This window comes from Meriones unguiculatus, chromosome 10 (assembly GCF_030254825.1).
Source record: "Meriones unguiculatus strain TT.TT164.6M chromosome 10, Bangor_MerUng_6.1, whole genome shotgun sequence".
NCBI lineage: Eukaryota > Metazoa > Chordata > Mammalia > Rodentia > Muridae > Meriones > Meriones unguiculatus.
Window position 1 is genome coordinate 14,367,162 of NC_083358.1, and position 10,115 is coordinate 14,377,276.

General features: G+C 43.2%; 1 protein-coding gene across 2 annotated transcripts in view; it reads left to right on the forward strand.

Moving 5' to 3' along the window:
* Adamts18 (ADAM metallopeptidase with thrombospondin type 1 motif 18) overlaps positions 1-9,472 on the forward strand; it is a 153,520-nt gene extending 144,048 nt beyond the window's left edge. The window contains exons 20-22 of one of the 2 annotated variants that reach the window (XM_060391926.1): positions 939-1,142; positions 3,323-3,470; positions 7,513-9,472. In XM_060391926.1, coding sequence (XP_060247909.1) covers positions 939-1,142; positions 3,323-3,470; positions 7,513-7,628 — 468 coding nt within the window. In that variant the 3' untranslated portion in view covers positions 7,629-9,472. The remainder of the gene's footprint in view (positions 1-938; positions 1,143-3,322; positions 3,471-7,512) is intronic. The other variant, XM_021632110.2, reaches the window with a different exon arrangement.
* Positions 9,473-10,115: the final 643 nt, after the last annotated feature.

The window sequence follows — 10,115 nt, forward strand, 5'->3', positions numbered from 1 at the left end:
ATTTTAAACCTAGTCAACCTGACAAAGAGCATCCTAACTGTGAGGAGCTTAATGGCCACACAGCAGTTCCTTCCATACGCTTCTGTTCTAGGTGATAAGCACTGGCCCATGTCACGAATGAAATCCAACAGTGTGCCCCGTCTCCTCACAGTCATTTTACAGAGCATTATCACCACATAACCAAATGAAAAATGTGTCCTCTTTGCAATCAGCCATCGGTATGCATTGGCGCAGATAACACTGGGTTAGCTTCCGGTTCTTCCTCTTTATAATGGAGCTAACATTCATCATCATCGTTTGTGATATTTATTCTGATGGATTGGTATGTTCACTTCATCAGGACCCCATAAGTTACCTAATAGTTCTCTCTCATGCTCCGTGGTGTAGCACAGCATTAGAACAAATCTAGGTAAAAGTAAAGACATGAAGTTAGTCCATCGAAAGTAGTTCTCGGCTCAAACCTGCCACCCCTCAGACAGGTCTCAAGTGGTCTTGGTCACTAAGGATGGAGGCTGATGAGAAATCAAGAGTATTTTAAACCATTTCAAAATAGGCTGGAAGGATGGCTCAGAGGTTAAGAGCACTGGCTGCTCTTCCAAAAGCCCTGAGTTTAATTCCCAGCAACCACATGGTGGCTCCCAATCATCTATCTATAGTGAGCTCTGGTGTCCATTACATGCAGTCAAAACACATAAATCTAAAACAAAAAAAAAACAAAACAAAACTATTACAAAATAATAGTTTTTACACCGTAAATAAATCAGTGGCCTCAGTTCCACACGGCACCTCCTCATTCCTGATGAACACGGATCTGTCCCTGTAACTGAGGGAAGTGAGGGACTTGGCTGCCATATCATCTCGTTGACTTTGTGTGGACACAGCTCAGCAGATTTGGCTGTAGAGCTCTGCCCTCTTACACCTCCCTTCTGGGCTCCTAGTGTTCTGCCACCTGCGGTTTGGGTGTGAGGAAGAGGGAACTGAAGTGCATTGAGAAGAACTTGCAGGGGAAACTGATAACATTCCCAGAGCGGAGATGCCGAAACATTAAGAAGCCAGGACTGGAACTGGAAGAAACCTGCAACCGAAGGGCTTGCCCAGTGTACAGTGTGGTGGCTGGCTGGTATTCATCACCATGGCAACAGGTCGGTAAATGCATATTTAGGAGGCCGGTGTTCACGAGAGGTAGAGCAGAAGAGCACTGTTCTTAGCCCATTGTTCTTGTCCCACTGTATGAATTGGAATGGCTGACAACCTTTGACCTGTCGCATCCTCTATATGAGCCTGGGCAGGTACCGAGGCCTGGCAGCCATATTTTTCAGACCTAGGAAACTGGAATAATAAGTAAAACATTGAAATAGAAATCCCATGACACTGTGCTCATGTTGGCTGTTGCCACTCTTGAAACCATCACTTTGGGCACTGCTCTCCACCTCCGGTCCCTGGTTGTAAGAGTATGTTTCTGAAGAACAACAACAACAACAACAAAAAGAACTAAATTTTGCCTGTGACTTCGGTTCATGCTCTACATGCACTTTCTTATTCTATCTTTGCATTAATTCTCGTGTTAGCCATTATGGTCCCATTTTGTGGGCAAGGAAGGCAAGGCTTAGAATGTTTAGCCATCGGCTGACAGAGACATGTTCTCTGGGGAACACTAGCTGGTCTCCGTAAGAACTGAAGGCTATGTGGAAGTCCTTGAGACAGTGATACTGCAGAACTCACTGATGTGACAACAGCTGCTTGTCACACCCTTAGACACAGGGCCTAGTGGTACCTGTGTGTAATATAGAAAGTACATTGAAAATAAACCACCAATTAAAGGAAATTGAGTATTTCTCACTGACTAGGCATGGGAAGATACACACACGCTGCTATAGGCTTCTTAAGTTTTTATGACTTTCTATAACATAATTTTTTAAGCTTTATGAAGCCCATTAGAACCCATTACTATATACATAATAGATATAAAGACATTTCCCCATGGAAGAACCATATACTTTTGTCTGAATAAGGAGATATGATCATAAGGCAGCCAACAAATGCCAGGAAGCCAGATGTTTTCCTGCTCAGACACCTGTTATTGTACATTGAAGACTTAACTTGTAGACCCAAATGTTTATTGTGTCTTTTAAAATATGGCAGACAATTTGATGGCAATCATAAGTCTATATCTGAGTGTTGAGGTAATAGCTAAATGTATCTTCTTTCTGCCAAAATTTTCTTTTCTTCCCAAATACCAGGCCACACAGTAGTATTTGCACAGAATATGTTCTCATCTGTCTGCAGTCCATTCGAGAACAAAACAACAATGATCCATTTAAAAGGGTTGCCTTTCACCCTGATATTTCTTTATTGCTCTTTTGTTAAAGATACATCAACAAGAGCAACAGAGCCAAAAAACCTGGGCACAGGGATCTTTTCTGAGGCTGATACTCCAACCAGGGACCATGCATGGAGATAACCTAGAAGCCCTGCACAGATGTAGCCCATGGCAGCTCAGTGTCTAAGTGAGTTCCCTAGTAAGGGGAACAGGGGCTGTCTCTGACATGAACTCAGTGGCTGGCTCTTTGATCATGTCCCCCTGAGGGGGAAGCAGCCTTACAAGGCCACAGAGGAAGACAATGCAGACAGTCCTGATGAAACATGATAGGCTAGGGTCAGGTGGAAGGGGAGGAGAACCTCCCTTATCAGTGGACTATGGGAGGGGAATGGGAGGAGAAGAGGGAGGGAATGCAGGATTGGGAGGGGGTGAAGGAGAGGGCTACAGCTGGGATACAAAGTGAATAAACTGTAATTAATTAAAAAAATAAAATAAAATAACACAAACAAAAAAAAGATCCATCAACTTTTCATGTAGCCACTGCAAACCAAAAAAACAAAATAAACAAAACAAACCTTAGAGCCTAGACTCTCTTTAATTGTACAGTGAAATTCCTGGCTCTTAGGTACCGTGCTACCTCAGAGCCTGGCTAAGCACCATCCCAAAGACTCTCTGGTTAGTATGTCCTATATGGCCCTTGTTTCAAACCAACCCCATTCATTCTGGCATCTGTCTGAGATTGCCTGGGCTTCTTAGACTCCATCCCCTTATGAACCCCTGAACTGACTACACACCCTCTCTCTCGGGTACAATAGTCTTTGCCCATGACTTTGCACCCACCAGGGTGGATAGACTTGGACCGTATGCCTGGCTGAGGTCCGTGTCACCTGCAGGCATGTTGGTCGTGAAGATTGTGCTTCCTTCCATATGATGACACTCACCTCAGACAGGAAACTGTCCAACTTAGCAGGCCTAACTCTCTTCTCTCCCTGTCCTTGGCAGTGCACAGTGACCTGTGGGGGAGGGGTCCAGACCCGATCTGTCCACTGCATGCAGCAAGGCCGGCCTTCCTCAAGTTGTCTGGTCCATCAGAAGCCTCCAGCACTCAGAGCTTGTAATACAAATTTCTGTCCAGCTCCTGAAAAAAGAGGTAAAGTGCCTTAGGCCCCATCAGTTTCATCCATTTTAAGAAAGCTTTTCCCACAGCTCAGTATGGTCGGTTGTGTAGCTGCACAACACTAACAACTCTATAGTACTCTCTTCCCATCAGCACCCACTGGGCTGCATTCTTAGACTTGTCCAAGGCCATACCTGGGGCTGTCAATGTGTGATCCGTAGGCAATAGGTTTTCCAGCCCTTCTTTCTTGGGAAATGATCATGTCTCAGTTCTCCCTTTTTAAGATGAGATATTTGGAGGTGGGAGATGTCAGTTGGTTGTAAGAGTGCTCTCCTAGCATGCATGAATCCCTGGATTTGATCCCCAGTGTGACGTGAAATCAGGCAAAGTTGTGCATCCCCACAGTCCTAGCCTTTGGGAAGATTAGAAGTTTGGAGTCATCTTTGGCTACACAAGACCTTTCCTCAAAAATATGTGATTTTTTTGCTAATCAGTGTAAGTATAAAAGGAAATAAAAGTTTCCCCAGAGGAGCTCATATTTTTATAGGTAAGACAGAACCTACAGCCCATTAAAAGGACTGTGCATCGTCCTGTGTTCTTAGTCTGTTCCAGAGCAGAGCTGTAGGTGCTGATGGGTAATTTGGAGCGATGCTTAGAAATCCAAGTCATTCTGTCAAGGACCAGGAAGTAGCTCTGTCAGATCAGGTTTCATGATCCTGAGGAGTCTTTCTCCAGCTCACATTTGCTGGGATTGCTTTTCTGTTTAATCCAGTCACAGATTTTCCCAGCCCGCTGAATCTCAGCCCGCTTTTCCAACTGTGGCCAGTAATATTTGGCAGCATTAGTTACTCTCCTTCCTCTGCCCCACCATACCACCTGCATCACTTCTCATCTCTGCTGCACTTGACTGGCTTCATGGCTCAGGGCATCAGTTTTCTTTCCCCCTTTTTCCTATGTTAGCCTGTGTGACTGTGTAACAGAGGGATGGATGAAATAGGGTCACCTCTAATCAACACTGGGATTCTACATGGAGAAGAATTTAGAGTGATGGGGCATCTTCTGCCAGATCCTGTCTCCCTCCTGTCTATCTCTGTAGTCAGACCACCCTAGAAGAAATACAACCCCTTGGTACTCTGGTTAGTCCTGGGAGCAGCTCTCAGACAGATGCAAGGGAGAAAAGAGCTCTTGTTAAGTTTCTGTTTTCCCACCATCTGAAACTCACCTGGCTCTCAACAGCCACTAACTATGCAGTAAATGAATTTGTTTCAGTCATATAAAGGTCATTAAAGAACCATGTATCCCCCAGACTCTCACTAATAAAACAATTTAGCAAGCAGAGTACTATTCTGAAGTTATAATGCTCTCACAGCCTTGAGCGAGGCACAACAAATTCCCACCTTGAGAAAGAGGTATGATAACCAGGCTTGATAGAGTGGTCAAGCCAGACCCCAGAATTGAGGCACCTTTTGAAGAGGGCCTCCGGGAAGTAAGGAAGGTGAACTTTGTATGTGCTCAGAAGAGGAAAGGTCAAATGAAAAGTAATGCAAGATACTTACAGTAGGCGCACTGTTGAAACTGTATAGGCACAAACCAAAAGTGGTACAGGGGCCTTATCAGTCTCAGACATTGGATTTGCCTGGATTAGGTTGAGAACCATGGGTCACCTGGAGGAGAACGAGAACAGGACTTCCTCATGGAGAGGTGACTGCTGCTATCTGAGGAGAGGTGGAGCTTCTTTTACAGGGAGGTAGTAAGAAGAGGTAGAAAGTTGGGTGGGTTTTGAAGATTTAGCCAATGGTGCCTGCTGCTTCTCTGCAAGCACGGAGGGAAGCAAAGGAAAGAGATTTACAGTCAGCCTTCACAGCGTAAGCCAGCTGCCTGGTTCATACTCAGCTAACCAGCCATTCATAACTGTTCTTACCACCAAACATTCACAAAGCGAAATACCATACACACACGTCATGCTGACCCTTCTCTGCTCTGCCTCCTAGCTTACGCAGAGCCCATGGCCCCAGATGTGGGCTTTTGTTAAAGTTCCATTCTTTTCATAGGAGAGATGGCTTAGTGGTTAAAAGCACTGGCCTCTCTTCCAAAGGATCTCATTCAATTCCCAGCAACCCCATGGCAGTTCCAGGTAATCTGATACCCTCTTCTGGCCTCTATGGGCATTGCATGCATGTGCTGTATAGACATACATGTAGATAGAACACTCACACATGATTTTTTTAACAAATTTTTAAGAGAGGTGTGAGTTGAAAGCATAGTGAGGTTAATCAGGAAATGGAAGTACATGCCTATAATCACAACATTTAGGAGACAGAGGCAAAAAGCATAGCCACAAGTTCAAAGCTTCCCTGGGGTATAAGTCAAGACCTTCCTTTAAAAGAATGAAAAAATAAGTAACCATGAGGTCAGGACCATATCTTCTTACAAAACTTCTATGGCGCCAACAGAATAATCTAGAATATAAATAGAATGACTAAGGTACAGGTGCATAAAAACTGATCTGGGACATCAGATACTAGACAAGGTAATAATTGAACTCGTGGATATGTGACAGTGTATTATATACATATAAGTTAGGCAAATGGAATATGACTGAACCTTTACCTTGCTGTCGGACTTGAATCTTGAACCTATTATATCTCAAAGCAGCTTCCTGGTGCCTCAACCCCAACCTGTAGGACTGCCCATTTCAGGGGACGAAACTCCATTCTTCCATATGACGACTTAAAAATACTGTTAGCATTATTTCTTTCACATCATTTACCAAGTCTCGGCTGGTAAAAGCTATCAACACTGACTTCAGTGTGTGCGTGTGTCTGTCCAGGAGTCACTGGAAAGCAAATAGCCCGCCTCATTTTCTTTTAACCTATGTTCCTATACCATATGGTTTAATTTGATTATTTTGGCCACTGTGAATATATTTTCCAAAGAAAATCTTTTACTTAGACAGCACTCGTATTTCTGTAGGGCTGATGGACAGGACTTGACAAGTGTAAAACTAAATCTTCTGCTGCCCAGGGTTCACTGTTCAGTACGAGTTTTGAAACCCATGAGCGGGAGCATGACGCTCAAGCTGGTGCAAAATGATGACGATGTCCTGGGAGTAAAAACAGCTGATGCTTTAAAAATATAGTTATCTAAAAACGACTTTGTGATTGGCGCTATTCTAAGTATGGGGAAGAAACCAGTGAAGAGTGGAGACCAAGGCCCTGATCTAAAGATTTTGCGTTCTAGTGGACAGTCAGAGTCGGAAACCACATGGTGAGGAGGGTGGAAAAGCAAGGAGGAGAGTGGGGACACTCCGTGGTGGCTAAGAAAAAAGTAGGCTGGTTTGTTGCGGGGGCAGAGGAGAGAGAAGAAACTCCGCTACCATTTTATGGAAAGCCTGCCTTGGCAGTAAATAGGGGAAAGGTAATCAGCGCTCGCTGGTGCATTGTGGGCGGGCAACAGGGCTCCTGTGGCTGAGTTTGGAAAGAGAGAAGTAGATGAAAGGGTGGAGTCAGACTCCGGGTCCTAAAGCTTCGGCCTCAAGAGCAATCACCACACTTGAACTATGGAGGGAAGGTAAGGGGCATGACAGGAACTGGTTTGTGTCTGAAAGGGATTCCTGGGAAGGACTGAGATATGAAAGGGCATAAAAAGGGAATTCTGGAGACAAGAACCCGGAACTGAGGGAACCATAGGCAGGTGTGAGTCTCAGAGATGATACAAGCTGGAGCCCATACAAAGTGAGTCAGGGGAGTCGTGGGTATTTATGGCACACCCAAAGGCAAGAGGAGAGTAACTAAGATGCTCCTATGAAAGGCTCATGTCCATGCCAGCTGTCAGGCTATATGCAGACAAGATGATATGACCTCCTACTGGGTATGACTTCTTTTTTAACACTGGCCTCCCCAATTTAAATTTTGCTAACAGACACAGTCTCTTTTGGCATCTTAATCCTGCCCTGACAAAATTCAAATGTATCATGGGCAGAACACACAGACAGACAACGCAGTGGTCTAGGTCCCCATCTCAGTAAGAGGGCTGAAGCCCTGGGTGATGTGCTAAATGCTTTCTGTCCTTTCAGATGATCCAGCCTGTGTCGATTTCTTCAGCTGGTGTCATCTGGTCCCTCAGCACGGGGTCTGCAACCACAAATTTTATGGAAAACAGTGCTGTAGGTCATGCACAAGGAAGAGTTGAAGCCAGAGGGCCCCTCGCCCCTCCTCAGACCGTACACATTTGTCTCCAGGTCTTTCTACCAAGACTTCAAACCACAGAGGAACTGCCACAGGGTTTGAAGAATGGACAGATAGCCACCAGCCTCCTTAGTCGATCCCGGAAGCACATGGTACTCTAAGGCACTTGACAATGAGAAGCGAAGACAAATCCAACTTTGATAAAAGAAAGAAAGAAAAATAAAAAAGAAGGCCTTTGATTTGCACTGTCATTTGGAAAAGGAGATGTGTAATACTGAGATAAATCAAATTTTCGTTTTGATAATGTGGGAATCTTGTTGACTTCACGATGGGTCTAGTCCCCACACACACGTACTCTTGAACATCAAAGGATTCAACGGAAAAAAACAAACAAACATCTATTTAAAAAAAATTCTTCAAGGCTTCAGGGTAAGGACTGAGCCTCAGACCCATCGAATATGCGGATGAAACTCTGACTAACAGTTGCTTGGAATTTATAGTGTCAAAATATGACGCCAAACGGTGCTCAATGGGTGCTTGCTGCTGGACTGGCAAGCTTCATCTTATGGTTATTTTGTGTGTTTTATTGTTTATTTGGTTTCAAGTATATTCTGCCTGTAGAGAGTCTCCAAGACTAAAATTAACAACTTGAAACTCATTCCCAGTAGCATTCTGGAAGCAGGGCCACTTGGACTATTTAAGTTTTCCATGTAATTAAAATTCACACTTGAAGGGGGAAAAAAAAACCCTCAAATATTGGTGCCCTTCACCTGACATCGACCTCATAACTTTTGGTGCTTAGTGAATGGGAATGTGGGAGGCTGGTGCCTGCTGTATGGGAATAAGAATTGGCGACATGTTCATTTTTGGTGAAATAGGCACTAACTGGTAAAATAGCATGCTTGAAGGAGCAAAGCCCACCATTTATAATGTTCCATACATATTATCAGAAGGCTTAGAAAATTAAAGGCTGCTTGTGGGTTTGGTTTTTTTTTTTTTCCTACCAACTGACGAGTTTCAATTTTCTCCAGGACTTGGTCAACAAGGAAAAAAATAAAACACAGCAGCCAGAGAAAAATTCATCTGTCTTTTTGCTACATTAATAAATTACAACTCACCAAGCCCTTCCATAAAAAACAGTATTTCACCATGTCTCAGACGAGAGTTTGGTTATTGGGAACCAGCTGTTGATGGGCATTAACAAGCTTAAAATTGTTCTCAATTGGAAAAACACTGCACTGTTTTGCCAAAACCAGAGTAACTTAAAAGACTGTGCCCCCCCCCCCCCGTAATTCTTTGAGAAGTGGTTCTAGAGGGTGTGTTTATATGCTACTCATCCCCCCAACTTCTTTGATGAATGTACACTTATTTTTACTGCTTTTCAGAGTCTTGGTTCAAATAGGGGTTTGCCAGCTCAGCAGAACCAGCGAGACACTGGTCTGTTAGGTTTAAAGCATTCTTTATCCCCATCCTAGTGCGAATCATGAGTACTTGGATGCCATCAAAGTAAAGAGTAATAGCTTGGCCTTCTTGGCTTGGCCTTTCAATAGCCATTTTGATATGAGGAGATTAAAAAAAAAGAAAGACCCACACTACCACTCTCTTGCTCTCTGAAAAGTGGGAAGTTATTTGTTTTGATATAATTATCATTTTATTATTTTATGGGAAAGAATTAATTTATTAATAGCCTATTATGTGTTCTCACTTGCTTCTCGAGTAAATGATGATATTCTGAGGGAAAATGTTGAATTAAGAAAAAACATGGATTATAGAAAAAAGTCAAAATATATGTGTAATATTTAATTATTTTATAAGTTTTATAATAAAGTATTCTGTTTCTTTATCCTTGAAACTTGTTAAGTTCTTGAACAACTCAGAAGTCAGTGGTTTCCAGGTTAATTTAATTGTCTAAATGTTGATGGAGAACCTCAGTAACTTTACTGAGGGGTGAAGGGAAAAGCTTTCAGATGGGTTTGTTACCTTTGTACATAAGGAAGTGTCCGATACTGATGCATTTGGGGCCAGATGGCTCTGCAGATAAAGGCACCAGATGCCAATACTGATGACCCGAGTCTGATCCCTGGAACCCACACTGTGGAAGCAGAGAACTGACTCCTGAAATCTGTTCTCTGACCTCCACACACACACATACGTGCAGCCCCACAAACACAGATGAATAAATGTGAAACAAACTTGAGGATCTCCAGACCTGATGTTCTGCTGTATTAAGCAGATAAACATTTGCATATGGAACTCACTGAATATAAAGTCACTAAAACTACTACTTCCTATTTGAAAGGCATTCTGGGAAAATACTTTTATCAAAATGTAAGGGCGGGAGGAGAGAATAGTATTTACAGGGTGAGACAGGACAGGGAGAAGAGAAAAAAAGAAAATATTACTTAAACAGCGTGTATTTTCAGGCTTCCCAGATTTTAATCGTCAGACCTACGAAGAATAAAAACCTTCTATCTGAATAATAATAAAAATC